Here is a 27941-nt window from a genome sequence, read left to right on the forward strand (position 1 = left end):
AAGGTAACTTCTCTTGTTTTGCCTGTGCTGCAAGTCTCTTACATATGGTAGATTAAATAGAGTTCATTAAAGCGAGGACACAGGAGCCACTGAAGTACTCACTACTCTGCCCTAACATCACGCTATATGAGGACAATGAAAGGTGTTTGGTCCTGTGTCTATGGATTCCTCTGCCATTATTCCAAGATTTCAGTGACCAGTGAATGAAGACGTCCACAAAACAGAGAAGGTTCCTCAACAATATCCTGAACCTCTTTCAATGATTCCAGCTGACTGAATGACAAACAAAAACATACAGCACATAAAATAAACATCTATCTGGTAACTATTTACATGGCATCAAACACCATGTAGTGAACTACTCCAAACATCAAATTTGACAATAGAAAACTTAAAACTCACCTTTTCAGGAAACCCTTGCAAAGATGGATATGTAATCACAGTATTAATAATTATACTCCATCAACAAGATCTGATTATTTGTTAACTCTTATTTGAAGGTGATCTATGACAATTTTTTTCCCGACAATTAAGTCTGTGTTGACTGGGGATACTGTTTCCCAGGGCACAGTAAATACCTACCGCAGTAATTAAATCAACATGTCAACATAAAAGCACGCAGCTCCTTTTAAAACAAACAAAAAACATTTATTTTAAAGTTTTCCCCATTACATTTCTCGACACTTGAAAAATACTGAATATTACTCTCACTCACTCTCTCGCTCTCAGCAGCTTTTTATTTGGAACAAAACCAAGCATCTTCCAAGCAATTCTTCATTTTGCTGATCTTTTACACCACATTTACATGGTTCTAACATGCATCCTGCGTCTATCTGCTCTTCTGCAACATAACTATATTACACTCTGCGCTCTCGGTATCTATCTTACTCTAAATTATTATGACACAGCCTTCAAGAAGTCCTTAAAAGGTGAGAACGGCAACCTTTAGTGAGCCAGCCACTTCTCATTATTAGCAAGTGGTAAATACAAAGCAACTTACCCATTACACAAAGTTAGGAACAATGCACAAGTACGCAGTTACCACCAAGTAAGTAGCACACTGTAAGTATGCACTCACCTGTCTTCTGGTAAAACTTTCGTGGTACTTTAACATCAATAGGGAACACTGCTTTTATGCATTCAAGTGTCAGTTTTAAAGTTCTACTTTCAGAAAAAGGACAGATATGCAAATATGAAATTCATAACTCATTTATTGAATATATATATATGCAAGGATACCAATAAAAAGAAACTAATACTGCAAACTACAACTTTGGAAGTAAAGCCAATATAACAGGAACAAAATATACATAACATTGTAGATAGGAATGCATTTACCCTCTTTTACACATTCCTTGTCTTTACACCTAATGTAAATGTATGCTAGAGCAAAAGCTGCAAATGTTAGCCTAACCTGAGTGCTTTTTGACAAGCAACAGTTCTCCAGGATCTTTTAAGGGTTGAGATGTACTGCTGATTAATGAATGTGCATACATATGCATATATAGAATCTGCTTCAATAAGTATATAAATTAAGAGCTGTTCTGTTTTTTCTTTTTTTTTTTTTTATATATAAACCTCCATCACTAATACAGTGGAATCTGTTCCTTGTGATGTGGAAGAAGAGTTACTATTTGCTATGATGTACTTTCAGTTCTCTTCAGATTAATTTCAACTAATTAGGATTCATTTTCTTGTCAATCTGATTCAGCACATTAACGTTTTTGGAATGAACTGATTATCACCTGCCAGAAAAGTCTGATATTTCAAATACATTATCACCCCTTCATCTCTCACTCTGCTTCACTGTAAAGTTACTCTTCATTTAGGCAGCAGTAAGAAGCAAGGCCTCTTACTTAATAATACATTTATTGTACACTAATAACAGAAATTTAGAGCCAGATTCAGTCTAACCACATCATTCTAGATCAGCACAGCTCTTTGTACCTAAAGATCAGACTTTGTGGAGTGTAGATGGTGGACTTATTGCTGCCCTCCAGGAATTACGCTGGTACAACTCCTACTGGAGCTTTATCATAGAACCTCCTGTGGATCAACACCTGCTGAATAAGCAGATATTTTGGTCACCTAATCTATTTCATCCTACTTAGCTACACAGATGTTGGTATTGAACCGGCCTTTTGCCCTTCCTTGAAATGGAGTGATAGCACAGCTTACTGCTATGGTGTTTGATCATGCCTTGGGACTCTGGCATTACACCAGCTGTATCCTCAAGTAATTTGAACAATACCCTTCTGATGCCTGTCCTTCCTTGGTACAGTCCTTTCTTGGTATAGCACGATCGCAGATCTGTTAATACAGAGATACAGTGAGTTGGGGAGAAACCTCCATCCCAGAGGGTTCCAGGAGACTTTAAACAGCAGACATTACACTTGTGAGCAAAAGAAATACCCAAAGGCCAAAAAATAAAAATAAAATAGTGACACCAGTTTCATAAGACAAGTTTTGTTAAATTAAGAGTTCTCTGATTGTGAGATGAAAACAGAAGGTGCCTATCCAAAAAAAAAAAAAATCATCTCAGTAAAAAATAGACTGCATTAATTTACCTAGCTAATTTAAACATACCTATCCCACCTACAGAGCACTTGTATTACTTCTAACGTTTCTGGGAAGGCAGTAGATGCTCCAGAATAATCTTCCAATATATGCTTGCAAAGATTACATTGCTTTACCAAAACAAACAAACAAACAAAAACCCCCCTCAGACAGACTGTCTGAAATTCCAAGCTAAAATACACATAAAAAGACAGTAATGGCAGTATTTTGTCTTTAAAAAAAATATGTAAATGTTGTATACTATCATACATTGTCATGCTTTTTAAAACTACAATTAAGGACATAAGAGATGTACAGTAAATACACTGCTGAGGTACATTTCTTCTAAATATTAACACCACGACAGAATTACTCCCCAGCAGGTAATGCTACTTGGGAACATATAAATACAATTTTTACATTGTAAGGCACTTTTACCCAGCATACATAAATTGAAGTCAAGTTATGACAAATTTGAGGCTCATAAGAAAAGAGATTTTTGCTTTTGACATTGTTTCCATGAATTCTGAATTAACGACAGTTTAGTCAGGCCACCTCAGCACAAGGAGGTAACAGGTAACCAGCCACTTACTTTTCTGCTACCCAAAGGTAAAGTGCTGTTCTGGTTCTCAGAAGCATGGAATGGGGTAATTTATTTCACAACAGATGGATTACTGGACTGAATATTATACTTTATACTAAGCAACTGACGCGATATAGCGCTTAGTCTCAAGTACAGTCAGTATGCTGGCAGATCCACCCCATGCACCTGTCATCCAGCCTTGGTTAAAAATACAGTAGCTGCAAACAAAGTGCCTTTATTCCATGGGAGGGCCATGTCTGAGGCACAAATCTAGAAGTAATTTAGACACTGAAGGATGTTATTTCGCATTCTAAAACTGTTCTGAGTGGCTGAAAAATGTTCATGTTCTAGAAGAAACAAAACACCTTGATAGACAATTTCAATAATCGATCTGTCATTGCAATTCAAGTCACGCTTTTAATTTTGAAAGTTACAAATACAAAATAAAAATGATCAATGGCATCATGTTTAGAGCAGTAACTGAATATTTTCTGTACACAGCAATATTTCTTTCCAAAACTGCATTATTCTCCAGGAAAGCAAACAGAATTGATTGAATTCTAACAGGTAAAATGTTAGAAACTCTAATATACAGTAATTGAGTCCCTCAAGACATTAAGGGAATGCATAAGAAGACAATGACACACATTAAATCTTTTAAAAATACAAGTAAAAAATGCTACAGAAACTCATGTTACAACTGAACTGTTTTTGCAATACCAATCACAGAACTGTAGCAGTTTATAGTCAAATCAGTGTATTTTGCTTGTTTCCTTCCTTCAAATCTGGAAGTTTTGTTGGGAGTTCAGAGCGAAACAAGTCAAAACCCTAAACAAACAATACAGTGATGTGATAGCAACAGACAAACATGTGGACTAGATTCAGCTTTTTGGTTTTATTTAAGTCTGAGAATGTGCTTTAACAGACCAATTGAAGAAACTTGTAGCCATTAGAAATTACAAGGTGTTTTGAAAGCAGTCAGAGGACTGATCTGTTAGGTTTGGTATAACTTAGATCTGATTATTCCCTAAAGGAACATCAAAAGCTCCAGCAAGTAGAATTCCATGATGTGATTTGTTGACTTGACAGAAAGAGGAGGAAAAAAAAAATCACTAAAGCAATAAGGATGATAAGCAAAGTTTCTCATATAGTGGTCATAAGATTAAAAAATAAATACCAATCTAGCAAAAAAAAAAAGTTGTTTCCTCATTCTTCTTACAGAATATGGGACCTCTATGCATATTCTGGACAAAACATGAAGTGTTCCACACAACATAGAACACTTGAGGTATGGACGTCAGATATGGTGGCTAAATTCCATAGTGAGTTAAGAGTTGTAACTCTCTGAAGAGAAAGATCGGGCTGCAGAGTCCAAGCATTTATATAGCAAGGTTTAAATCACACTTAGTAAAGTGTTCTTTGTAAATCAGGGACACTGAAAGTGGGTTGTTGGGGGAAAGAATGAACTACAGCCCTTTGGCATGAGTTCTAAAGCTCACAGCTCAGAACCAACAGCTGCTCAAGTAAATCTCCTGCAAACAATGCTGGGCGGAATGAGCAATCACAACAGGAACAACCTGAAATGTTCAAGCGTGCTTCGGTGTACACTGAGTCCTTTTTCACTGTGTGCTTTGCAAGCAAAAACAGAGAGCGGCTTTCCCATGTATGGCCTCCATAACTTGTATATGAAGAAAATGCAAAATTCACAAAGTACCAGCTTGTTGCCACCATGAATTTGTCCATGTTGTTAATTAAACTAGCTAAGACCTTCCTTCTTTGCATGAATCCACTAAACAACTTACACGTTCCAAATCTTAAGGTTTTTATTCAGTCCAGAAATATAGATCTTGCTTCATTTCAATGTCTGCCTTAACTTTTGACACTGTACATATTACATATCATTTATATAGTGTTTCATTTTTTTTTCCAGACACTGCAGACTACAAACTACATTAATATTGACATGTAAAACTCTGCCACTTACTGAAGGCTCACACACATGAACGTTTCAGGCAGTTCAATGAAATTTCTAACAGAGTTGGGTAGTAAAAAAATTACTAACCCTTTTTTGAATTTAGAAAACAATTTAAAAGAATTAGTAGTTATGATGTCTTAGCCATTCCCAGTTCTATAACTCTGTCCCTTGAACCTGTTTAAAAAATGATGAAAACAATGGTAAATTTAAAGTCATACAGAAAAGCATTTTGCAGCTCTGACATCACATCTATATTTAGCGATAGAAATGAGGGCCTCCCTTCTTATACTGTTACGAAGTCAGCCAGATTTAAAAACCAACGTATCCTCCCCGTTTTTCTACAGTATGCCAATAGAAACTACTTATCCGCATACACTAGATTTAAATACTTCACTGCAATAAACTACATTAAATGTATATTGCGTTTCAGTCTTGGTAACAGATCTGTCAGGAGTAACTTCCATACCTAGTTTCCATTGAGCTGCTGCTGAGGAATGTCATTATGGTCAGTGCCTGATTTCCCACGGCTTTTGCTTTCTCTTTCTTCATCCTCTTCATCTCTTTCATCATTTCCACTATGGTTTTTACAATAGAGTCTAACACAATAAAAGAAACAGGTAAGATTTTTTACTGAAAGAATAAAAGAATCTCTTCTCAATTAGTTTTGGTAGAGTGCTACAGGAAAATTGGTAGTAACTTATTCATGTTTTTCAGTTAAGCAGCAGTTAAACGGAAAGAAAGCAAGGCTGAGGTAAAGATGAACCAACAAGATTTGATCGATTTTATTTTTCAAAAACTGCTGAATACTCTGCTCACAGAATGCCCTCTTGTGGGCACAACAACACTGGCAGCTCAACAACAGCTGCAGTTCAGCAAGCAAGGAAAAAGTTACGGGGTCCAAAAGAACCACAATAAGCTACAAAACTTATCCATATGGAGCAATCATAACAAATTATCCAGGGCTTTTGCAACAGAAAATATAGATTAATCAAAAGAGGAAAACATAGCGAGTTATAATTGTTTTTCTCCACTCACATATTGTTGTACAGAAATTTGAAGAGTTAGAATAGCCAAAATATTTTGCAATTACTGCTTAAAAAATTAGTTTTAAATGGAATATTTGTTAACTTGATTTGTCAAGCTTGGCAGAAAAGATGTTATGAAATATCTTCCCTTGCATTATAGACTCAAGATGTACATAGGTTCTTACTTATAAATTCCTCGTGACATATTCTCAATGTATTTAGCTTTGTCTTCTACTCCACAGTGGTAATGGTATGTTTTTATGCAGGCTTTAATTTCACACCCAATAGTAGCACCAGGCTGGCTGCAAAGCGTGCATTTCTGTTAAAGAGAAAGAAGAGTGGCACTGTTCAGCCTTTCAGTCTCTGTTCAGTTTAGTGTTCCTCATGTTTATGTCTCTCTTTCTGAAATACAGTAATTTCTCTGGCACATCATCCTTCCAATAAAAAGTTATTCAACAATACTGTAAAACCAGAAACCATTTAACACAAACCTATTAAAGACATGAACTCCCAGGTTTACCTATCCTTTGCAGTGAAATCTGCTGTAAAATAGCACATATTATTGCACATATTTGGTTGGGCACGTGGTATTTTAAAGGTGACTCCTATCTGCCTAGCTATCCCCAAAGTAGCAATACATTTAAATTTTGTCATAAGTAGATGGAAGAGATTGTTTCACAAAAGCAAACAGACAGACCTATTTACTCCTTAGTAGACTCAGTGGCACATTCATTACATTCTGCAGATACATACCATTCTTTTTCCTCTCTTGATTTCTTGAAGAACAGTTTTGATATCAAAATCACCAAACTCTGCCCTTGATGTTGTTGTTAGCTGGACAGTGCCAGAAGAGAATAACTGTAAACCAAGCAAATACAAAATAATTTCAGATCACCAACATTAAAGAAGTTATGTGCAGGAATCGCAGAAAGGAATGTTCTGTATTCAGTTGTCTCAGACTGTGCTCTACCAACAAATGAGGATGAAATACCATGCTGCGTAGAGATTAGTATGATGAGTGTTCTTTCTGATATCCACCTGACTGCTTTAATTACGTTTGCTATCTTGGAGAGAGGTATTTTAAATGAAAAAGGAGTAGACAAAAAATGACTACAATGCTGAAAATACAAAGTAATAAATTACCGATATTATTAATTATACCAGTGAACTTCTCAGGAATATTCCAGTTTCTTCTCTGTGCCGTTTAGGTAAATCAGCACATTCATGGCACAGAATGTCAACGTACCCAAAAAACCCTGAGGTATGACAATGGAATACATAAGCATCATCCCTACTATCACCATTCTTGTATAGTCAACTTAAACAGTCTTAAATCTGAAGCTCAGGTACACAAAACAGCAAAGAAGAATGCTCAAGGCTGCTGGCACACACCAGATCTTTGCTTAGTTATGCCAGCTGTAGCAGGACCATTAATATTGCATAGATTGTCTGGACTACTTATTCCTTTCAAGGTACAATAGAAAATACTGTGGTTGCTGTTCAGAGCACTACTTCATTCATAGAATTGGTTACATGAAAGACAGTACTATTTGCACAAGGTCATTGAAATTAGCAGATTCTTTTCAATCTGACAGTTGGCAAGGGTTTTCTAGAACTCCCATGTCCCACACTCTAACCGTGTCACAACCTATATCCACTGGTCAGAAAATTAATGAAGTTCATTGACGCTTCCAGGATTCTGTCTCAATGCCTGTAAAGGTACTTGTATTTTATTTTTTGGAGTGGATTCTTTCAGTTAAAATTATTTTCTCACTCATTTTTAAATACCGTGTATGCATTTAGATGCTAAGGGAACTTTTTTTAAACAGTAAAGAGTCTCCCTGAACTACATGCTACATTCTACATCTCTTAGCACGTAGCCAACTTTTATGCACATATTGCCTGCAGTGGAAAAAAAAAAAAAATCAGTGAATTGCTCACTTCACAACACTTCAACACTTAAAGAGATCATCAACTCAAAGACAATATTCATGCATAACTACATATAAGGGTACCGTATTAAAACCTAAAACAGCAGTTCAGTCAAAATTCGTAATAAACTGATTAACAACAATACTGTTACTCACCATGCACTTATAGTGTGCTGCAGCCTTTTTGGCATTAAATATATGAAGCTTTCCTCTAGCTTCATTTTCTTCTTCACCTGCATGACAGAATCCACATTTAGGTTTTGTATCACTGGGGCTGCTTCTGTGGGGAGACCTGTCTCTCTGAAAGAAAAACATTTTACTAAAATATACTGCTGGGTTACAAATAAGGTTGCAATTTTAAAAGCCTGTGGCCACCAGCTGGAGGCTCAGACAAACACAGATTTTAATAAAAAATATATTTGCAGAGAAGAAATATGCAATTCTGTCTTCTAAGAAGTTTAGCATATTTACTGCTTACATAGGAACTGCTTTCTATTTCGTCTGTGCCATGTGAGGACGTAGATCTAGTGTCTTCTGATTGCCCTTTTAAATTTGTTTTTCTTGGCTTTCCCTTACGACCCCTCCTTTTTCCTTTGGGAGGTGAAGGCTCCAACTCATGTTCATTGATACTTTCTTCTAAATCTGCTTTAGGAGTTAGAAAACATCATCAAATAACATTCTCAAAAATTTTACGCAAAACAAAACCAAAAACAAGAAAAAACAACCTGTATTTTCTGTATTTCTCAGAAATAAAATAGTTTTAGAAAATAGCTTTTTCACATTTATTACAAACATGCAAGTTCCTGAAAACATTTACTTCTTTATAGACATCACACAGCTTTGCATCTTTATAACATAATATATGAAGGTTTAACCTTTCTTACAACTGCTACTTTCAGGACCAAAATATGGCCTCAGATAAAAATATTCACCTTCACTTGAAATACACCCAACAGATGTTTTCAACCACAAACTTTTTTTAAGATGCATGCATCCAGTGTAAATTGCACTTGATATTATGCCAATGTTTTCTAAATAACTCCTCTCACCTTGCTTTATTGATGTCTTTTGACTTTAAAAAAAAAAAAAAAGAAATCACCCATTTTGGCTATAATATTAAGAAGTTTTACAACAATTGAAATGTATTTTGCTTCCATGAAAGAAACCTAAAATTTCATTTTAGTTACAGCCTATTTTTACATCTACAGCTAAAAGCAGGGAGCCAGTTTATAGAAAATCATTCACACTGACAAAATCCCAGATGGAGCGTTTATAGACCATTAGGAATACGAGAAAGCATATTTTTAATACAAGTATACTGAAGAGGTCTGACAAATTCCTTTGAAAATGCCAGGCCAGCTGCTGAATTGCTACACAGAACTGTAGTCCAGTATGAGCCCCTTCTATGGAGATACTCAAAAACTGCCTGGAGGTCATCCTGCGCAACATGTTCTAGACGATCCTGCTTGAGCAGGGGGGTTGGACCAGATGATCTCCAGAGGTCCCTTCTAACCTTAAATATTCTGTGATTATAGCAGTGTTCTTTTGATTAATCAAAAGCATACAGTTAATAAAGATAACTTCAAGAAGTTAGCAGAATTTATTTCCACTATGAATATAAATAATTAATAACCAGCTCTACTTGATCGCTAACAACTTTCCTGATCACCAAAAGCTCACAGGAGCAGTCTTTTTTCTTTTAATATGCAAAATCTACCCCTGCTCAAACTGCAAAGTTATTTCAGCAGACTTGTTTAATGAAACATGCACGCATCCTGCTACATAAATCTGAAATTCCAAGCAATAAACATCAATATGAGCCCCCAAAATGGAACAAAATCCTAATAGGCGATCCAGAACAACTATGCTTATACATTAACGGGACACTTCACCGTTGTGTTATTATTATGAAATACCACTAGGGCACTTATCACCATTATATCTTTGTCTCAAATTCAGACAGGACATCTTACTTTGAGACAAAGAGTTGTTTCACAGAGCTCATCTTTCTTATCCATTATTGCATACAAATCAGATCACTCATTCTATCTCCCGATTAACAATGAATCAACTACACAGAAGTTTGAAATCAAAGCCCTGAATATATTCCACAGCCACAAACTTTTAGTTGCAGCAAAGTGAACTACAGGCCTGAGGGCCTTGCATACAAGTGTGTTATTAAACTTAGTCTATCACATCTGCTGCTAATCCCTGAAATAATTTCAGCTTCTTGCACATTTATTAATAAAGAAAAAACTAATCCAAACATATCACAACATATTTGAATGAAATTTAATTCCCCCCAAAGCTCTACACAGTGTGGTAAGGAGGCAAAAATTTGAGAAGAAATTCATACAAATCTGCAAATTATTTTCACTTAAATTGGCAGATCAGCTATATACACATATTCACAAGTCACTACTAAACTAAATCTACGTAACTATATCTACCACAACTTTCTTATGCTTCAGTATGCATCCTACTCTTTTCTAATGAGATGACAGGAGTACCACAATTTACTCTACTCAAAACAGAGTATAATAAAACACATGATGACAGGGATTATCTAATGAAACAACACATTTTACATTTCCTTTTCATAATTTACTATCTAAATTTATTTCTCATTTAACATAAGTTGCTAAATTCCCAAAGCAAGATTATGCAATTTAGATATCATACCTCTCAGACTGCATATAGAAAGTTTTATTACAACCTGAAAAGCTCTTTCAAAGAAAATTACATTTTATCTTATCCCTCATCATATACGTGAACTTCCCCCTAATATATTAAAAAAATCTGTCAATCTTCATAAATACTTCTACATTTAAAGAAACCATAGATGGCACTTCTACTAAAAAGAAAAAAAGTCTTAGAAAAAAGTGTCTATTAAAATGGTGACCCTTTAAATAAGTCTGAAAGACAAATACTCCCTCCAAAATCATTCCATGGATTTTCCTGCTGTATTTCATAAAGCAGAATGAAGTCCATTCACCAACATCCTCTGTTTTCTCCCCCAATTCATTACCTATCCTGTCAACCATGCTGCTTTCCACCTTTGTCCACCTTTATTTTCTAAGCATTAAAGCATATCCGAAACCCTCTGTAGCCATACTTTCAAAACTGGAAATGGAGCTTAACTGTAAAAACCAAGCACACGCCAAAGCCAATTTTTTGTTACAGCTTCCTTTTAGAGCAAATTAAGTGCTATTTTTAATCTATAATCAGAATACTGAAGATTTGAAACATAAACCTTGCATTTCTTAAAGATGTTTCTGGTATAACATAAAAAAGCATCAAGATTGCACAGCTTTCCTCAAAGGAGAACCCCTTTCCTGCCCTCAAATCTTGTACTTCCAAAGAAGTTCAGAGCTCACTGAAATCTAGACACTACATGACCCCTACATTAAAGTAAATAAGATTCCTTACAGATTTATTTCTCCACACTACAAGAGACGTGAGCCTATGGATTAACACGCCCGAAATGTGAGAACCTACACTACCACATCTACCTGCAAGATGAATACCTCAAAACATTAAGGTTTCTATCTATTTTAACAGCACTATGAACAAGTGCAACACTTCAAGGAGAAAGAATAGTAACCAGCTTTAACATATACCTGCCTTGGATGGTCTTTACTGTTTAATATACAGTTTGGTTCGTGCCCTATCCCTCCCCTCAAGCCCACTGCCAGCTTACCCTGTTTCCCTGGCATCTGATGGTTGGGTGTTTCCAACTTCTCATGTCAGCTTGAACTAAGGAAAACACAAAAAGTTGTTCAACTCCTCCCTGACCAGATGAAGTTTTATCATGGATATCACCCATACTCTGAATCCCCTGAGATTCCCTGAATATACTTTCAACTGCCCCCATCCCGTATCCCGCTACTGCATTGATTTTTAAAACCATCACAATATTCTCAACACAACTTTATCTGAACTCTTCAAAGGAGTTATCTTATGAGCTTTCTGCACAAGTCCCTAAACAATACATCTAAAAACAACAAGCTTAATATGCAATATGATCTCAGAAGGGGGGGGAGTGTTATTAAGAGGAAACATTCCACGTTTTCAAAAGCACCTAAGAAAATGATGTTGTAAATTTGGATGAGCAGAAAGATGAGCAACAAGCCCCACATTTGCATTTTAGCAATCTATGAGCAGTACAAAGTACCACAAAAAGAAGACGAGCAAAATTCTGTATTTTATAAACTGTTAACACAAAGACAGCTTCAGAGAGAATTCTATGAATTCTCTTTTGATCATGACTAGAAGGAAAAAGGATCAAGATATGTTGCTGCTTAAAACAAAGCTTGACACAGAAGTTAATATATCACTGGTCTATTCTTTATTACTTGAGCTTGAAATACACCAGGAACCACCCTTTTCCAAAAGCTATGTTAAAGCAAACTAATGCAAAGAATTAAGTGATTTAATGGTTGTGAAACAACAAATAAAAGGAGGATGTGTTCAGTAAAAGCTAATACTACTCTACTTGCTACATTATCTTAAACAATGACTGAGCCAGAAGCAAAAGGCATACATCTGTACAAGAAAGATAAACAAAACTGATGGGAAATATACATTTGTAAGTAGGGCTGTACATAAAAAGTAGCCAAAATGTAGAATACGAAGTGTCTTAGATGTGCTGTTATGTAAATCTGAAAACAAGCGTATGCTTTTTAAGTTTCATAGTGCACTTAGAACAAAAGAGAAGCTCTTAAAATTACAAAGAACAAAAATCACTTTAAAGAATTTTAGAAGAGAAACAGAATATCAGAAAAAGTAAGGTAGCATATTAAAGTAAGATGCCCTTAAAAATATGGCTTAAAACAACGAACCTCAAGCGACAACATAATTATTTTAAAAAGAAATGTCACAAAATCCAAAAACCTTATTGTCCTAGTAGTTAATAATGGAAGTGTAATTGCATTTTTAAGTATTAATAAAAAACAGATTTGCTTAAAAACATTTGCAAGCAGGTTCAAGTGAACAGGTTGTGAAATAGCTGTAGCATACATCAGAAAATGATGTGAAATAAAGCATCAAAATACTGAATATAATTCTTACGTATTTTCTTTTTGAAAATAGAAAAAGACTAGATTACATGTATCTAAATTGGAGGAAATAAGAGTGGAGGGGAAAAAGCCAAATTATCCCTTAAGTCTAGACAATAATTTGTTTTCAAAAGTACCAGATACCCTCAAGGAACTGATGCTTCTTGTCCAAAAAATACTTTTGACCAAATATTAACTATGTTATGAAATACTTGAGATTGTTTCTTCAATTAAGTACATTTAACATATAAAATGAATTAAATACTCCTTCACCACACAATCTAAACACTTTCTCAGGTGAACAATTGTTGGCAGACACTAAAGACAGACAATATGTTCAGCTTATCTGCAGAATCAGAAGGCTTATGAGAAGGCTTATGACAACTAGTCTGATAAACCTTTTAAATATTAGTTAACTGACCAAGTTCCTATTTGAATACGGTCTTGCCAAGATAAGAAACAAAAACAAACTGTAAACATCACAGGACAGCTTCTCAGATGGTATGTATCACTCACCACATTACTTTTAGATTTTCTCCTTTTACCTGGAGCCCCCGTTCTTGTTGTAACACTATACATACATTTGATGCCATACTCAGAGCAGCTTTCTCCATAATACAGACAACAAGAAGGCTGAGTTAGCAGAGCTTACAAGGAATTTGAAACCACCCACCAGCAAAATTGAAATGACTGAACTGCAACATTACAGAAACTTTCACACCTGACTGCATTAGCACATACAACAGTAGGCAAGCTTATGCTGTGAACACTGTTAAAGAAAACATAACTATGAAGACAGACTGACTGAAGCACCTTAAAATGAATCAGAATCTTAACTAGTCATAATGCCAAAAGGTTTTGGACGTTTTTGCTATCAACTTCTGGCTTAAACAGTGCTTTGAAAAAGTGATCTGTTTGTTACAGATTGCAGTCCGTAATTAGGTCTCATAGCGGAATCTTATCCTGACTCCACTTACTGAGCAAAGAGAAAAGCACAGATTTCAAGTTTGATCTGTAGAATAAGATAAAAAGGACACCGAGACACGAAGTGTCCTTATTTCTATTGTGGAAACATAATTCCACAAGGCTTTGGGTACAGATATGATAGGAATTATGTACACTATTTTCTGACCCAACAGTCCCAAGCATCTTTTGTTTTAAACATTAAGTAGTCACATGGCAGTTATCTTTATTCTTCATTTTATTATTACTATGTAACAGAATGAAATATTCTTATCTTAGTTTATTGTAAACTGTTCTGGATCAGCTGAATTTGTTTTAAATACATAAGGGCCAGGGCAGGCCCACTTGTAGGGAACTGAATAAAAGATAACAAATTTGTTTTCAATGATTATTTCTAGTACATAGAAATAAATTCCAATAAGCAGGTCCAAAGCTTTAGTTCAACAATACTTTATTCTTCAAAAAGAATAAATGCAATTGTATCAAACTGAACAGTAATTCAACTCATAGTTAGCTGTGCTACCCTGAAAGCACTGGTACCAATTTCTGTAACTTGTAAGGTACTGAATACTTACGAGGGCTTGCTGAGATTAAGATTTAAACTATTACTTGAAGTTCAGGTCAAAACAGTTACATTTGTAAGCAGCAAGACAAAAATGCAGACGTGAAACTTCCGCAACTTGGTCTGCTCCTCTGAGCAGGTTACTTCAAATTTGTTAGCATCATAGCCAAAGCCAAGAAAAAAAGTGTGAGTACCTTGACTTTACTGTTCTTTTTACCAGCTAATGGGAACAAAGCACAAATGAATTACACTGAAATATAACAAAAAAATAGGTGAAATGCATTTTTTCTGTTCTACGTCACCTGAAGACTAGGCCATTCAAATAAATTAGACAAAAACAAAAATCTGTCAAGACAGATAATGAATCTAAGAGCAGATTACTTTGTTGTTGTGTTTCCTGTTTTCTTATTCGAACAAAACAGAAGGTAGTTCAACTCCTGTCAATTAAAGGGAAATGAACTCCCATTGCTCATTAATTTTGTCTTGATGAGTCAGGAGATACTTAGTCTGATGAATTCTTGCTCCACTTGAACTTCATGACAGCAAGAAACAACATTTAAGAGGTCTTTTTTCATTTAAGTTTTACATTGGTAACTTAATTCCTACATAGGTCCTTCAACCATTTTTTCCTTAACTGGTATTAAATTGTTAGCAGATTTTTATTCATTTATTGAGAAGAACTAGAGCTTCTAACAAAACTTAGATCAACCACATCTCAAACTTGAGCCAGGATGCTAAAAAAGCACCTGTTTTTGAAGGAAGGGAAGGAAGAAATCCCACTATTAGGCAGCAGTACTACCTACAGGAAAAAAAAAATAAATCCAAAGCCAATACTGTTCTAGAGGACATCAAACCAAACACTCCTAAAAACTCTACCGACATCCACTAACACAAGTGACATAAGAAAAAAAATACTTGGGACTGCAACAATTAAATCTAGATATAGAGCAGAGGACACAAATCCAGACATTCTACACTGAACAAGGAAAAACACACAAACGTTCCTGAGCAGAAGCAATAAGTTTCCATTAAAAGAGACTTACAATTCCAGTGCCCCATGCATCTACACTGAGTGACATAACCAGTGATTTGCTTTAACTATTCAGTTACGAAAACACTGCTGTAAGCAAGGATTCATGAAAATGAAACAAAGGTGCTATGTTAGCATCCAGTATCCTTGGCTAGTTTCTTTTTCTCTGCAAGTCTTCTCTGGTTTCACAAACCACCATTCCTTCACATTTAAATTCCCCTTTGAGATGCATTTCCTTCAAGAAACAAACCAACAAAATGCATACACAAAGCTCATCTCTGACTAACCTCACCATCCTGCATCTTCCAGTTACCACTTCACTGAACAAACTTCAGTATTTAATTATAGAGAATTAATTATAGAGAAACAAAGTCTCTCAAGTCTCTTCTTGAACTCTGAAAGCCATCCTGTAGATTTCTCTATCTTCAAAAGCTGGTAATTTTTCAACACAGCACAATATCATCGCTATACTATTCTGTAAGTCATTTCCTTAAGACAGATGCAATATGTATCTTTACTTCCTGTGGTTTATAGGAGGTCCAGCATAAAAGAGCCCTTGATTCTGGCACTATCAAATCGCAGATCATAAGTAACATTTTACAGGTACAGTATAGTAAGTTCCTGAAATTGTATCATCTAAAAAGAGATCTGACTCTTCAGAAAAGAGCGCCAGGCTACAGTCTCCGACAAACACTAAACAAAACCAGAAAATAAAAATGTAGTGTACAGCTACCCATATTTCTAGAAGCATAACACATACCAGAACTAGGTATTTTAAGCAAAAAAATAAGTGGAATGCAAAGTCAAATTCTATGTAAGATAGTATGTATTGGGTTCTCTGGCCTCATCTGATTGATGGTTTTTCCTCCTCTTCTTCATCTTAGTCTGAGTTTCTTTGGATGAACCTTATTTAATGCTTAAAAAGCTACAATCATCAACATGTAAGAAAACAGTATCTTACTGTAGCAATTTTTCCCATGTCTTCTCATACAACTAGATCAGCATCCATGTAAAGATAGATTAGCATCCATGTAAAATTTAAAAGCCCCTACTCTTAGAGAATAACATTGTACAATTAGAGAATTTCTGAAAACTCTTAAAGAAAAGCACAAGTTCAGATCCTGCAAGGAGTTCCAAGCAGGAAAAAAATAAATCTGTTGGCACTGGACTCCATGTAGAAATGGTGGCATTCTTCAATAGATGCCAGCATAAGCCATTTCTCAGTAAGTATAAAATATCACATTTAAGTATCAGTTTAAGAGATCAGTGTCTCTGTCTTTGGACTCAAATGTCTTTTGTTTCTGGTAACAAGCAAAACAAATCCTAAAACAAATTCCCAAACTACAATTCTTCAAAGAGATAGGGCCATATTAACATGCATACTGCTTTCCTTGCTTCAATCTACTAACAGCAAAATCAGAACAGAATGTTATATACAAAGCATGCTAGAATATTTAAATAGACTAAACCAAAAGATTTACTTTGGGATTTCCTACTGCCTTCAATATCCTTTTGAACACTGAAGTAACACCCAAACCTTACCATTAACACTACCCATAGCATAAGTAATGCAGTACCATAAGCATGTAGTTGCAGAAAGAGACAATTTATGAAATTTTATTATCGCTAAATGCAGTCCTCACTAGCTAAACCTGCAACATTTGAAGTGAAAGTAATGCAAAAGTAAACTAACAAATGCTTGCTTACCCAGATAAAGATACGGTAGTTAACAAGGAAAAATATGCATAAATACAAAACTGAAAATTAGTTTGGAATTTTGTCAGACCACACGATTTACCAGCTTTTGTGGCATATCACCCCTTGTGCATTTCACTACTCTCCTCTGCAGAGATGCTTAGCTTTTAATCAATGTATGCATACAGCTTCTTTTTAATCAAAATTATTCAGCATTATATCTAAGCGATCTGATCATAAGCACATTAATTTAATGTTGGATCCTTCTTATTTGAAGAGTTAAACTGTATTTAATTGTTCAACAAAACGGTGTACGCTTAGGAATGCTAGAAGTGGCAAAAATCAACTGCTACCTGACGAATTTCATGAATTTTAGATGTAAATACTGTGAATATTTAGCTAAAAATATAAGCCAGCTTCTTCCTAGAAAAGAATGCATTACTTCTACCCATACTATGTTTTGACGGAACATGCTATCTTTAGAACAGACTAAAATTTAGTTTTCGGGTTTTTCTCTACCTCACTATTTTTATTTTTTTTTTAGAGAAAATACAGAAATCAGATGGGCTTCCAAACTCACTATTTCTCAAAAATATATAGTTCTAATTTTTACTGAAAACATTTATATTCTCCAGAAAAAATAAATTTAACCAAAATATCTTTCTACAATGGGAAAAATTTATATTGAATAATTTTACCTTCAGAGTTATGCGTAGTTTTCTTGTGTTTTCGACATAAAATCCTATAAACAAAGTAGTTGAAAACTGTCAAGTCAGTTACGATTCACAGATTATTTACTCATCTTTTAAATTTAAATGCCAGTACATTTTTCTCCCACTTGTAAGACTCACTGATACATAAAACTTGCAGTGAAGAATGTGCCTTATTTTTTTTTTTTAGCACATCACTATTTTGATTGCCACAATCATTAGAATTTTTTGTAACAGTTTTGGTTAGATTCAAAGGGTATTGTGTTTTTTTTTTTTTCTTTAAAAAAAAGAACAAAGAACATAAAATATAAATACAAAAGTAAACTTAGTAAATAAATAATAGTTACATGTAAATGCCTTGTGAGGGTTTCTCTCTTATCTGAGCTTTATCATGCAAAGCACAGTAGTAGTGATATGTCTTGTGACATGTTTTCACATCACAACCAATGGTTGCTCCAGGACAATGGCATAAAGAACACATCTGTAAAAAAAAAAAGAAAGCACAATTCATGTTACTGTTGACTTGATATCTCTGAGTTCAAAAATAATATAGAAGCTTGCAGTGTCACTCCCAGTGACAAAACAAAAGCAGTTACGGACAGGAATATTGTTATGCTAACTGCTAAGTAATGAACTGTTCTTGCCACTCCTCCTGCTCCCTGGTGTTTTTCTTCATTTATTTTAAAATCAAGGAGAAATTTGTTACAATTATGCAACAGTACATTATTCAAAATACATTCATTACCAATTCAAAGAGGAAAACAAATGATTTGTAGAATATGACGTGTTTGATAGAAGTGACAGTCACCTAAACCTCCAACCCCAATGTTTGTACCAACCATTTGAGAAAACGTAAAATCACAAATTCTAGCTGTTTAATTCTGAATTACATTCTCAAGGTAGCATAGAAAAACGGTAGGAAGAGGAAACGTCTTTGGTAATGAACTTTGCAGACTATGAAATACTGATGCAGCAGCTAACTTTTCCTCGTTTTTACATAGTTATTTCTTTTTATTACTTCTAAAACACCAAATTTAGTAAAATGTTAAATACAACAAAACTTTTATTTATACTAACTTTTGCTATATTTTTATTGCAAAAAGGCTTAAATGGAATCCTGATACTTTACTCCTCTTTCCCAGTAATTAGATCTCACACTAGACTTTTTACTGTTGAGAATACGCCATCTAAATTGTTCACTAACTTTCTCATATTATGTTATGAAAAGAATAATTGATATTATTGCATTTTTTTCTCTATATTATTTCCTACTGACATAATATTGCTCCAAAATGTCAGAATTTCCCATTTAACTCCTCTCCCTAGACAAGTGGAGCTTTGTGCTTGTATCCTGCATGTCCTCCCATTCCTTCCCATTAGATTTTAATAGATAATAATGGTTGATCAAAGCTTTTTTTTTTTTTTTTTTAAAAAAAAGCCCAAGTTCAAGTTACACTGATCCAATCAATTTCAGTCAGTAGTGCAGTATTTTTAAACAGAAAATTGACAAAATTTGAACTTTATTTTCAAGAATGCCAAGATGTATCTGTAAGAACAAAACAGACCACAGGAATGTTTATATTGATTTATTGGTCTATATTTCCTGGGAGTAATAAAATATTTATTGCATTGGTACAAGTCCAGCTGTCCAAATGGTCACCGTCAACAGATTAATTAATTCCCAAGTTATATCAGGTATATATGAAGTCTGACAAGCTGCAAAACAATCTCTTTAAAAAAAATCTGTTCATGCATGGCTAGCAGAAATAATAAAAACATCAGCAGATTGTATTCCCCAATGTTAACGGGTTTGTAAGACTGGCCTATTAAGGTCTGAGCCTACAAACTTTTCTTAGACAAATTTATTACCGTAGAAACACTCTATGTATCAGTCATTATCACTTCAATAATGAACAGGCGTCAATTTTCAGTGCATACCTGGTCAGCAGTAGCATCTACTGAAGGAGGGCAACTATATAAAATCTGTCTGCAGACAAGTTTAGTGCAAGCTACTTGCACTAAATTAGTAAATCAGTGCACCACACTGAGCTATTTTTGCTCAATGAGTCTCTCCCCCCAAAAAAGTCTAGAACAGAAAGCAGACTGTGGCAGCATATTTAGGCTAGCTATAAACAATTAGCTTTTTCAACTTCCTATACAAGTCAAAGTGTTTTTTTTTTTTTTTTTTTTTTTTTTTGGGGGGGGGGGTGGGGGGTGGGGGGTGACAGAGCAGTAGTTTACTGATGCCTACAGACAGAGATAAAGCACAGTTACTTCAACACCCATGTTAATATACAAAAGAATCCTGTTAATTCCCTCCAAATAGAGAATCTAAGTTTTTCAGCTTTTTGCAGAAAATCTGGATCTGGTTAAAGTGAACTCAAAGAACTTATTCAGATGTCGCATCAATGAAAGTACATAGAGAGACTCAGAAACACATAGAAAGAAATCACCAATGACATAAAAATAAATAACCTTAAAGAAAACATTTAGGAGACCCAAGAATCAAAAAGTTTCTTTGTGATCTGTACTTCCATTTATTACCATATTCTTTCAAAGTCCCTAATCATGAAGTGAATTATCTGTGAACAGTTACTTCTTTATGCTTCATCTAACTAGAGCAAATCAAGTTGTAGGTGCTGGAAAAGATATAAATGATATAATGGATGAAATTTCAGACTGCTGTTATTTAATTGTAGTTCCACAAAAACACACGACTACTCTCAGTCAAAAGACTATAAAAATATGTAAGACTGGCAAATAATTAAGTTGAAAATAGTAAGTGTGAGGAGTGAATTGATAATCTGTTAAAAAATATTTTGAAAAGGCCTCCATCATATTGAAAATAGAAAATGAAAAACAAGCAAGGAATCAGCTTAGATTCTGGGGAATAAAAAGAGTAATTTCTGACCAATTCTCATCAATTTGGTAGTGCTATAATCACTATTATACCCATGTACCTCATAGGATATCAATATTCACAAGCTCCACTTTTAAATCAATGTAAAAGGAAGCAATAGCCTCTTTGGTAGTTAAAATCGCAATTTGGTAGCAAAGCCAAATACTGGTAAAGGTACAGTATTACCCTTGCCAGATCCCTAGAGCGTGGTTTTGATTCTGAAATCTAGAATGAAAATATAAATAGAAATTACTGGATTAGAAGCATAAATTTAGTAAGTGCTATTTTTATATGCAGCCCATTAAAAGGAAAAACAGGCATACCCTGAAAGTTTTCATATTAGCTTAGAAAAAAACTCACATCTGCTACAACCATCTACATTTGCCAATAAGAAAAAAGTGATTGTAAAAATAGTAATTTTTGATTTATTTTTGAATAATTCCATGATGCTTCAAGGGTTGGTTAACTGACATTTAAATTTCATTTTAATTAGTGTAATCATATCCAATTATATTTTTTGCTAAAACTAAGACTGACTTTTCTTCATCATCATCTTCTGTCCTTTACCTTAGAGCTCACACAAACGTTAACACTTTAAAAACAAAAAATATATTACTGAACACTTTCAATATAAACTTTCTAGAAGATAAGAAAGTACTGTCTTTCGTTTTCAAGGTCTAAAAACAGAGACTTACCAATTTAGTGCCTCTCTTTATTTCTTTCTGAATATCCTCAATAGAGAATCCACCAAGACTCTCATTATCAGTGTGTGAAGATACCAGTGCAGATGAAAACAGCTAAAATTATAAAAACAAACGTTAATTTTAAAATATATACACTATAGAACATTTACCCATTTGAAAACCACTATAATTTCAAATTAGAACAATTAATCATTTTACCAATGCCACAGCTTATTTTTTTATTTTTTTTATTTATATATATATATATATATATTTATATATATATATATATATATATATATATATATATATATATATATATATTTGGTTGTCATCTTCCACTAGTTCACTACATTCATTTCCCTTTTCCTATGGGTTACTTACCATACATTTGTGATGTGCTGCCACCTTCTGGTTTTCTGACATCAATAATTGTCCACATTCATTATCTTTATTAGATCTACAAAAACCACACTTCCTTTGTCTTGAAGAGACTTTTTTCTGTCCAACCGAGCTTGTCATGATTTTAAATGTCCTTAGAATGCCACTTCACTCCTATCAATGCTACAGAAAAAAAAGTGCAATCAGCATGTTAACGTCAGCAAAGGGCAATTTAGCTTACAGCTTCATAAATACAGTATTGGTTGTTTGAAAATGATCTTTCCTGCCTTACCTCTCAGTTTACTACAATATAATCAAACAAGCATACACCCAGCAGATGCTGTAGTTGGCTACTTTTTATAGAACTGTATCAGGAAGCAGAATTAGTCCTTTAAGCAAAAAGTTTGAACATCAATATAAAATTCTGGACATGTAAAAACCTTAGGGGAAGATGAGATAAATGGAAAATATAACAACAGCAATCATAAGGACTCTGGGGGAAAGAGTAACCACAACTTTTTAATCCCATTCTTTTACTTGTTTATTACAGTAAAGCAATTTGTAGAAAACATACTTACTACCTGCACATGCAATAAAATTCATGCCACAAAACAAACACAGAACCAAAATAAAACTCTGAGTCCAGCTCAGCACCCGGAACTGGTTTTGAGTTTAAAAGCTCACAAAGTAGTGTAGCACCTACCCTTAGCAAAGGGTACTGATGAGATGATAAAGCGTTACCATTTTAGGTGTTACATAGATCACATTGCGGCTAGTCAAACAGCATTAAGGACAAAATTTTAGAGGATCTATGACTAACAGGCTGCAATGGAAACCTTTTCAAGACCCGTAGTTAAATTAGCTGCATCATACTAGTTCTCAGTAACCACATGAGAGCTGTTATCATCATCTAAGAAAAGCAACTTAAGATTGAGGTTCATGTTGAATTTCAACTTCTCACAGTGCTACCAGCAACATACTTTGAAATATATCATTATGGTCCCAATCCCCCGAGGCAGGCACTGCAAGTTCAAAAGTGAAAACACCTAACAAATGTACATGCTTCTCGGCCCAGGATTAATTAGTTCATTTGCTCTTACATCTTTCAAGAAATAAAATACTGTGTCCTCTTCAAATAGACTCGTTTACACCCTTTTATTTCGGAGATTGGAGCCTTACTGTCAGAATGGGCACAACTGCAGCAAAGGTTTCCTCTTCAGCTTTTGTCCACATCCCTCTCATCTTAATAAGAAAAGCCACCACATAGTTTGGGTTTTTTTTGGGGGGAAAAAAAAAGAAAAACTAGCCAGAACAGCAGATTTGCAATACATCTGGACAATGCTATAATGGCTATCTGCATGAAAATGTGCGACTTCTTTTTTTGAAATTTGCATAGCCAAACCTGCCAGCTTCGCAGTGCTGTCAGACACTCGTAACGCAGGCAGCGCTCGCTACTTTTACAACTGAAAGCAGAGGAATATTATTAAGTTTCTGTTGGCACGTACTATTCATAAAGGACTATCATTTTAGAGTCTCATTCTTCCATTTTCATCGATTTTCAGAGACTGAATTTTAAGTGCTTGCCAAGCAATGTTTACTACAAAATTCAAACATCAAAAGGTAGCGGCTGTGGTGGATCTATCCCTTTGCTTTATCAACAGCTTCATTTGCTTTCTTTTATAATTGGAAAGCAGTTTACTAGCTGGTGACGCATACTCATAAGAAGAATGCATAGATTTCAGATCTTGCTGATTTGCACAAAAAATGTGCCAATCTGGATAAACTAGTCACACCCTTCTGCAGCGGCAATAGAGAGTCCTCAAGTGTTAACACAAAAGAATTACTATACTGTATTCTTCTAAAGAAAAAAACAAGACAAGACAATTCTGTAATCCCTTTTTGAGCAGAAAGAAGGAATGGTTTCTGAAGGAAGGAAACACAGACTTCAGAACGTTATACGTTTTTTTTTTTTTTTAAATCTTAAAATACTTGGAAGCAGGAAAAAGACTTGCAAAAGACAAGGATGAAACAATATCTCAAAAATGTTTGTTTTCTGATCACATTCAATAGCTCAACATAAATCATGCAGTGATGAGTTAGAAATACATTAAAGTAATTTAAAATGCAAGTTCTGCTTTGATATAAATAACCTGATAGACCCACACGACTGTATCTGTTTCACTTTATATTTGGATTATATTATCGCTGCATTGACAGCGACAGCAGTAGTTCTTAGCAAGAAGATGAGAAATTTCCTTGAACACGTGTACGGGTTCTACTGACTAACAGAAACTTTCTCTTCTAGTAAGAATTACTACTATAAATAATAGCTATCCTTCCACTTGACTAATTCACATTTTAGAAAATGGAAATCATTTATAAAACAAATTCAAAAAATTCCAAGCCGCTCTCATCATCTTTAATTTATAAGAACAGAAATTTTCCATGAAATGAGATTATAAAGAAGTTTCTCAGGGCTCACTGCAACCAACTGCCCCCAGCCTCACGCCTTGCAGTGAGTAACAGGCGTGGGGCGACACATCTTTACAGCACTTCTACAACCTGACGCAGCCAAACTTCTTCAAGTACTTCTGCAGAATTAGATTTTTAAGGCTCACAGTGAAGTTAAAAATAATACTAAGATTTACTTGTTAATCAACGAATATTACGGTTTGAAATAATTACTCAATTACGAATAACACTTGAAAAATATTCAAAACACAAGCAGACCAACAAGCACCAGGATAGGCCAGAAAGGAAACACGCATTCTTTTCACTATTAGATGACAGCAACCTGAAAGCATTTCACAAAGGTATCTACGAGTTTTCTTCACAATACTGCATTATTTGCACTTGTATTTTCTGGATCACTACACATTAACGTGATCTTCAGAAAGACTACAGGAAAAAATGAGTATGAGAAATATTTCAGAAGCATTTTATTTGTAGATCTCTCCCTAATTTATGGGCTTATTTATGGACTTTTTCAGAAACATCAGAAAATACTGCTTCTGGGGTTACCTTCCTTTGTGCCAAAGTGCACTTATCTTGTCCATTAAAAAAAACAACTGATAAAGATTAAAAATTACACAGCTATACTGTAGACCAAGAATTCTAAAAGCAAGCACCCAAAATTTTGTTTTCATCTCATCAGCTAAAATCACCCCAAAACAACTAATCCAATTTGTTGGATCTAATTTGTCAACCATCAAAGTGCATTTCATAGGAACGTGAAAAATAATGCAAGTTTAAAAAACCTCAATATTTCTATTTTCTATATTAAAAAACAAAAAACAAAGTAGTGAATAAGATTTAGAATGGTGCTTACGTATACTCCTGACAGGAATCGTGGTTGTCAGCTTTGTCAGAGAAAGTTTTGTAGGCTGGCTCGCAGAAAGCCACGCACCATGGAATCACTGACTGGGAAGATCATGCATTATCTCTACCAAAATGGGACAAGTACCACAGAACATCAATTATTACATAGAGGCACGCTGTCCACAGACTCGGTCTAAAAAGGAGACGTTACACCTACTCTAAAATCACCAAGAAAAGAAACCTATTCACTGATTTTTTCACTTCAAAATTTTGCTTCATTTGCATTCATGTTTCCTAATGTATTCAACACGATGCTTCTCCTGATAGCATCTTTATTTAATCTTTAAGGAAGCAAGTTTCACGAACTCTTACAGCTCGCATACCGTTTTACTGAGTTCAGACAACAGGTTTTGGAACACAAAAGAAAGTGCAAGTTCAAGGAGGAGGCTTCTCGGCGTACGAGACATTGCTCAATACCAAAGAGCAGAAAGTAACCTGGGTTCTAATTTCTATTTATTGCCTGAATATGCTTCAAGAGCTATCACACATTTTCAGAAGTCAAGTCCCTGCTTGTACTTCCACCAGAGGACGGGATCTAGATGCTAAACTTTCTCATATAAACTTTGTTTTGCTGCATGACCTGTATGACTACAAAATAACAAAAAAATATATATATTTAGGATTTTAATTTGTATGCCAAAAAATATCAGACATCCGAGGCAAACCTACAAGAGAAATATATAGGCTTAAAAAAAATCACCAGGCACGATAAAGCGATTTTGTCTGCCAGGAAAATCTACAGAAAACACTGGCATAGGGTTTTGCAAGATGCTCACTGGATACCAGATTCTCTGTTGAAGAAACTTTCACGTGCTTTCTACTTTCTAGGGTCAATCGCTCATCCCTGGGGGCATTATTTTGCGGCCAGGAATGAAACCGGGGAGGAGGGAGGCATCCTGTAGTTGAGAACCAAAAGTCACGAGTCCCATGGAAATCTTTAGGCAAAAGTTACGTTCCCAGAGCATCCTACGGACACCACCAGCAGCGGGCTAAGAACTCATCCCTGAAACTTCCTCCAAAAAGGGTACCCAAGGGGTTGGAGGGGGGGTGAGGGGGGGAAAGGCCCAAGTCTGGACAGCCTGCACCCTAACAGCACAGGGAACCCGAAGTTCCACAGGGACAGCCCGGGGTGAGGGAGCTGGGGCAGCACCGAGCGAGCTCCGGGAAAGTTTGCGCGGGGAGCGGGCGCTGCTCCCACCGGGCTGCTCCCCCCAGGGGGGCCCCGCTGCCCCGGGGGGTCTCGGCAGGACCCAGCCCTCGGGGAGGGGGGCGCCCCCCAACCTTCCTCCCCCAAAATTTGGGGCAAACTTTGGGGGAAACGGGACTCGCGGCCCGGGGGGGCGGATGCCGGGGAAGGAGGGCGCGGGGCCGGGGCAGGAGGGGGCTGCCAACGGGATGGGGATGGGGCTCCCGGGAAGGGGCAGCGGCGGGCGGACAGCTGGGGCTGGGGCCCGGCCGGGCGGGGCAGGGTGAGGAGGGCCGAGAGAGGAGGGGGGGGGGGGGGGGGAACGCGGCAAAGCGGCGGCAGCGCGGGCAGGAAGGCGGGCGGGCAGCCCCCCTCGGTCACTCACCCGTGCGGCGGGCGTGGCGGCGGGGCTGAGAGCAGCGGCTGGGCGCGGCCCGCCCCCCGCGGCCGCCGGTCGCTCAGGGCCGCTGCCTGGCCGGGACCGGCCCTTTCATTCGGGGCAGGGGACGCCGCTGCCGCCGCCGCCGCCGCTGCCGCCGCCGCCGAGCGCAAGCACGCACGCACGCACGCACGAGCGGGAGGACGCACGCACGCACGCACGCACGCACGCGCGGCGCGCTGGGGCTGCGACGCCGCGACGCTGCGGGGCGGCGCCCGATTGGCGCGCCAGGCGGGAGCACGCCGGCTCCGCCGCGCCTTCTGCGCACGCGCCCTCTTCTTCCTCCCTCCTCCCCCCCCCTCCCTTCCTTTCCCGCTTCCTCCCGTTCCCGCGCCAGGCCCGGGGCCGAGCGAGGCGGCGGGCGGCAGGGGGCGGGGCGGGGCGCTCCGCGCCTGCGCAGAGCTCACCCGCGGCCGTTGGCAGGCGGAAGGGCGCCGCGGGCGCGCGGCAAGCCGGCGGCGCGTGCGCAGAGCGGCGGGGCCGCAGCGCGCGCGGGGGGTTGCGCATGCGCACAGCCGCTTGTGTGTGGGGGGGGGGGGAATTCTGAGGAGGCTGAGGCGGAGGGGCCGTGAGGCGGCGGGCGGCGCGGTGCGGGGCTGCCCCTCAGGGGGTGGTGGCCCCATAACGGCCCCATAACGCCCTCTGCACCGCTTTTTAGTCGTAGCCCGCGGCAGGGACGCCGTGAGGGAACGCCCGGGTCTGTGCCTGCCCACAGGAGCTGGGCCGAAAGCATCGGGAGGGCGCCTCCAGCTGCTCACCTCGGATAAACTCGCGGCTTTCCACGGTAGCCAGTCGTGGAATGTGCTTGTAGAAAGCGTGTCTTGGCTCTGAGCTGATGTGAGGTGAAAAAAAATCACGCAAAAGATCTGAGCTGTAAGTGCATCCCAC

General features: G+C 37.0%; 1 protein-coding gene across 8 annotated transcripts; it reads right to left on the reverse strand.

Moving 5' to 3' along the window:
* Positions 1-1193: 1193 nt before the first annotated feature.
* Positions 1194-27283, reverse strand: PHF6 (PHD finger protein 6). 8 transcript variants are annotated; one of them, XM_084534348.1, is made up of 12 exons: positions 27000-27283; positions 25379-25492; positions 22054-22233; positions 21682-21783; positions 18435-18568; positions 18076-18119; positions 8549-8715; positions 8227-8370; positions 6893-6997; positions 6325-6458; positions 5581-5710; positions 1194-5288 (listed from the first exon to the last, which is right to left on the reverse strand). In XM_084534348.1, exons 3-11 carry the CDS (start codon positions 22189-22191, stop codon positions 5581-5583), a joined length of 1098 nt encoding a protein of 365 aa, XP_084390474.1. In that variant the 5' UTR covers positions 22192-22233; positions 25379-25492; positions 27000-27283; the 3' UTR covers positions 1194-5288. The 8 variants fall into 8 exon arrangements, with proteins under 8 accessions (XP_084390474.1, XP_084390479.1, XP_084390478.1 ...); XM_084534353.1 differs by having other exon boundaries at positions 1194-2310; positions 8549-8712; positions 27000-27281; XM_084534352.1 differs by having other exon boundaries at positions 8549-8712; positions 27000-27281.
* Between the last annotated feature and the right edge of the window lie 658 nt (positions 27284-27941).

The sequence above is a fragment of the Aythya ferina genome (assembly GCF_964211825.1).
Source record: "Aythya ferina genome assembly, chromosome: 13".
Taxonomy (NCBI): Eukaryota; Metazoa; Chordata; class Aves; order Anseriformes; family Anatidae; genus Aythya; species Aythya ferina.